Source organism: Belonocnema kinseyi, chromosome 3, assembly GCF_010883055.1.
Source record: "Belonocnema kinseyi isolate 2016_QV_RU_SX_M_011 chromosome 3, B_treatae_v1, whole genome shotgun sequence".
Classification (NCBI taxonomy): domain Eukaryota; kingdom Metazoa; phylum Arthropoda; class Insecta; order Hymenoptera; family Cynipidae; genus Belonocnema; species Belonocnema kinseyi.
In genome coordinates, this window is record NC_046659.1 from 151,294,164 (window position 1) to 151,298,556 (window position 4,393).

The 4,393-nt window shown below is 24.8% G+C and overlaps 1 protein-coding gene across 1 annotated transcript in view; it reads left to right on the forward strand.

The window, feature by feature from the left end:
* The first annotated feature begins 222 nt into the window (after window positions 1-222).
* LOC117169161 (WD repeat domain phosphoinositide-interacting protein 3) overlaps window positions 223-4,393 on the forward strand; it is a 28,947-nt gene continuing 24,776 nt past the window's right edge. Inside the window, exon 1 of the mRNA XM_033355375.1 lies at window positions 223-532. Coding sequence (XP_033211266.1) covers window positions 466-532 — 67 coding nt within the window. The 5' untranslated portion in view covers window positions 223-465. The remainder of the gene's footprint in view (window positions 533-4,393) is intronic.

The window sequence follows — 4,393 nt, forward strand, 5'->3', positions numbered from 1 at the left end:
TCCGCGCCACCTTTTGATGTCCCGCGACAAACATGGCAGCGCCCGCATGTTTATATTTTCATGCACAGTTTCTCGGCAAAAATGCTCGTACGCATAACCAAATGGCACATCGTAAGATAGCGGCTCTCCCCACTCATAGAATTCTCCCCCCTCCCGTGGATTCAACCCCGCTCGCCTGAGTTAGGGTGGCATGCCTAGTCCCGTGTTTCCTATGTCCATGGTACCCCAGAAATGGAACCGGGTCCAATATCAATAATATATATCTGGCGTGCTGGGCGTGCAGCTGTCTCATAGGATATAGTTTATACTATACTTCGTGACATCAGCAGAAGAATATTCAATACTGCTCAATATAATAAAATACAATTGAATGCAGTAATAAAAACAGAAGGAAGGATCGTCCACGTAGCTTGTCGATGAAGATGTGATAAAATTCTGTTTCGGATCGAATGCAAAAACGTTAAAATGAACTTAACCGCAGGAAATCCATATGGAAATGGCTTACTTTTCGCCGGTTTTAATCAGGATCAAGGTTTTTATTTTAAGACTATATGTTTCAATCAGAGTTACTGCATAGCTTGCATGTCAAATAACCAAACTTTTTGCAAGTTCGTAATCAGATACAAAAATTGACCCATAAAGAATTTAATTCGAAGGCCCTGCATGTCAAATCGTGTTTTTCTGAGATTCCAACATAACCTTTATTCTCTTAATTTCTTTAAACGGTTCCGTTTCTTTTTAGTTTTAACATTTCCAACATACGTGTCCGGTTTTTTTAAAGAAAATAATAAATCGCACAATTATAATTCACAGATAGAGTCCTGAAAGTTTCCCTTTTTATTTGACAAAAGAGAGTTTACAAATTTTCTTCATTCCGATTTTTTCGGTATGACAGGCCTCGGACTCGCCACACTTTTTGACGCTTTTTAAAATAAAATTTGCACTAAACACACTATTTTTAAATCAGAAAGATGCATTTTCAACCAAGAAACGATTTTTCAGTCAATAAAGAAAGGAAATCTCATAAAAAATGTTGAATTTTCAAGTCAAAAACTCGTATTTTTCACAAAATAGTTCAATTTTCAGTTTAAGAAATTACAGCAAAAAATATTTTAATTTTTTACCAAACAAGATGAATTTTTAACAAGTTACATAAATTTTCAACTAACTACTTTAAAAATTAGTTGAATTTTGAAACCAAAACAAGATGAATCAAACGAAAAAAGTAGATAAATTATTATTGAAGAGAAACAAATAGGTGAATTTTATATCAAATTTGTTGCATTTCTTGGTCGAAAATATTATTTTTCTATCAAAAAAGTTTAATTTTTAGACATAGATGTCAGTTTTCAACAAAAAAATTAAATTTTCAATCGAAACAGATTAATTTTTAACCAGACAGTTGCATTTTTAACCAAAAAAATTGAAATTTCTACGGAAATATATGACTTTTTATTCAAAAAAGCTGATATTTTCATAAAATGGTTTAATGTCAATCAAACTTTTGAATTTTCAAACCAAAAAGAAGAGTTTTTGACAAAAAAAAATTATTTTTAACCAATTAGTTAAATTTTTGACTAAAAAATATGTTTTTTCAAACAGAAATCATGAATTTTCATGAAAATAATTAAATTTTCAGTTAAAAATTACTTTTTTTTAATAAAAAGGAATTAGCAACTTAATTTATGAATAATCAACAAAAAGAAACTTTTGAGAAAGCATTTCATCTTTAAACTAAGGAATTGAATTTTCAACTAAATAATTAATTTTTAAACAAACAAAAACTTTATTTTTTTACCAGAAAAAGAAAAATTTTCAACAAAATACATTTATTTTGTACTAAATTGTTGAATTTTCGAGCCGAAATTATTAACTACGCCAAAAAAATGAGCTTTTCAACCAGTAAATGTTAATTTTTTCAACAACTAATATAATTTTCAATCGAAACAGATGAATTTTTAACCAGACAATTGCATTTTATTAAAAAAAGGTGAAATTTCTACAGAAGTAAATAATTTTTTAATCCAAAAAAGGAATAAAGTCAATTGAATGGTTGAATTTTCAAGCCAAAACGACGAATTTTTATCAAATAATTCAAATTTTGAATCAAGTAATACATTTTTTTTCAAAAAAAAAATATTTTTTTAACCAGAAGACATGAATTTTCATCAAAATGATTTAACTTTCTTTTAAAAAATTCATTTTTTGTCAGCAAACAGAAATTATCAACTAAGCTTATGAATTTAAAAAAAAAAACTGTTAAGTAAGCAGTTCAACTTTAAACCAAAGAGTTGAATTTTCAACCTAAAAATATGAATTTTCAATAAAAAATGTTACAATTTATATATTTTTTTAAATATATAAAAAAATTTTTGAAAAAACAATTGTATTTAACCAAGACAGACGAATTTCAAACCAAATACTTTATTTTTTGCTCAAAAAAATTGATTTTCTACACAAAAAGAGACAACTTTTCAACAAACTACATCAATTTTTAACTAAATATTTAAATTTTCGAGTGGAAACTATTAACTCTTTACCAAAAAGATGAATTTTCAACCCACAAATGTAAATTTTTAATTTCAAAAAAGGTCAAAACCAAAGTAGATGATTTTTTAATCCAAAAATATGAATATTCGACAAAATAGTTGAATTTTCAATTCAAAAAATTTGTTAGCCAAGAAGGAAAGAAAATTCAATCAAATGGTTGGATTTTTAAGCCAAAAAGGCGAGTTTTTAAGAAAATAATTTAACTTTCAATGAAATAATTAAGTTTAAAAAAAGACGATTTTTTAGCGAGAAAACATTAATTTGTATCAAAATATTTAAATTTTTAGTTAAAAAATTACTTTTTATTATCAAAGTGTTTAACTTTAAGCCAAGGAGTTTAAATTTCAATCTAAAAATATGAGTTTTAAATTTGAAGTCTAATAGTTTATATCAAAAAAAAAGATGTACTAAATTTTTGTTCAACAGTTTAATTTAAACAAAAAAGGTGAATTTTTAACAAAATACCTGATTTCTAACAAAAAATATAATTTTCAATGAAAAGAGATTATTTTTTAGCCTGACAGTTGCATTTTTAATAAAAAAAAAGTTTATTTTCTACTCAAATGGTTGAATGGTCAAGCCAAAAAGACCATTTTCTAATCAAATAATTAAATTTTGAACTAAATAATAAAATATTTAACTAAAAAGGATGATTTTTTTACACAGGAAATACAGAAAAAAATTAGTTTAAAAGTAAGCAGTTCAACCTTAAAACAATGATTGAATTTTCAACCTAAACAGATGAATTTTCAATAACAAATCTAACAATTTTTTTTAATATAATAAAAAACTTTTAAAAAAAACAGTTGGATTTTGCAAAGAAAGACAAATTTTCAACAAAATACTTGATTTTTAAACCCCAAAAATATTGTTTTCCTACAAAAAAGGGAAATTTTCAATAAAATGCATCAATTTTCAACCAATTAGTTAAATTTTCTACCACATTGTTGAATTTTCGTGCCAAAATTATTATTTCTGCACCAAAAAGGTGATTTTTCAACACATAAATGTGAATTATTTAATGAAAACTTTAATTTTTACATTAAAACATATTAAGTTTTCATCAAAAAGTTGAATTTTTAACAAAAAAGGTTTAAATTTCTACGGAAATAGATGACTTTTAATCAAAAAAGATCAATGTTCCATCAAATAATTGAATCTACATCAAATTGTTGATTTTTCAAATGAAAAAGACTAATTTTGAATAAAATAATAAAATTTTGTACTAAAAAGATTATTTTCAAACAGAAAACATGAATTTATATCAAAATATTTAAATTTTCAGTTAAAAAGTTACCTTTCTATCTACCAAAAAAATCAAACTTTACGAAAAGATTTAAATTTTAAGCCAAGGAGTTAAATTTTCAATAAAACAAATCAATTTTCTACTAATTAGTTATATCTTCGACCAAATTGTTGAATTTTCGAGCCAAAAATATTATTTCTTTACCAAAAAAGTGAATTTTAAACATGTAAATGTGAATTTTTTAAGAAAAAGTTTAATTTTCAATCAGAGCATTAATTTTTAACAAAAAAGGTTTAAATTCCTACCTAAATAGATGACTTTTTAATCCAAAAAGACGAATTTTTAAGAACATAATTAAATTTTTAAACATCTAGTTAAATTTTCCACCAAATTGTTGAATTTTGGAGCCAAATCTATTATTTCTTTACTGAAAAAGTGAATTTTCAACACGTAAATGTGAATTTTTGAACAAAAAATTTAATTTTTAGTCAAAAAATATTAATTTTTAACAAAAAAGGTTTAAATTTCTACATAAATACATGACTTTTTAATCCAAAAAGATCAATGTTCCATAAAATAGTTGAATTTAAGTGAATT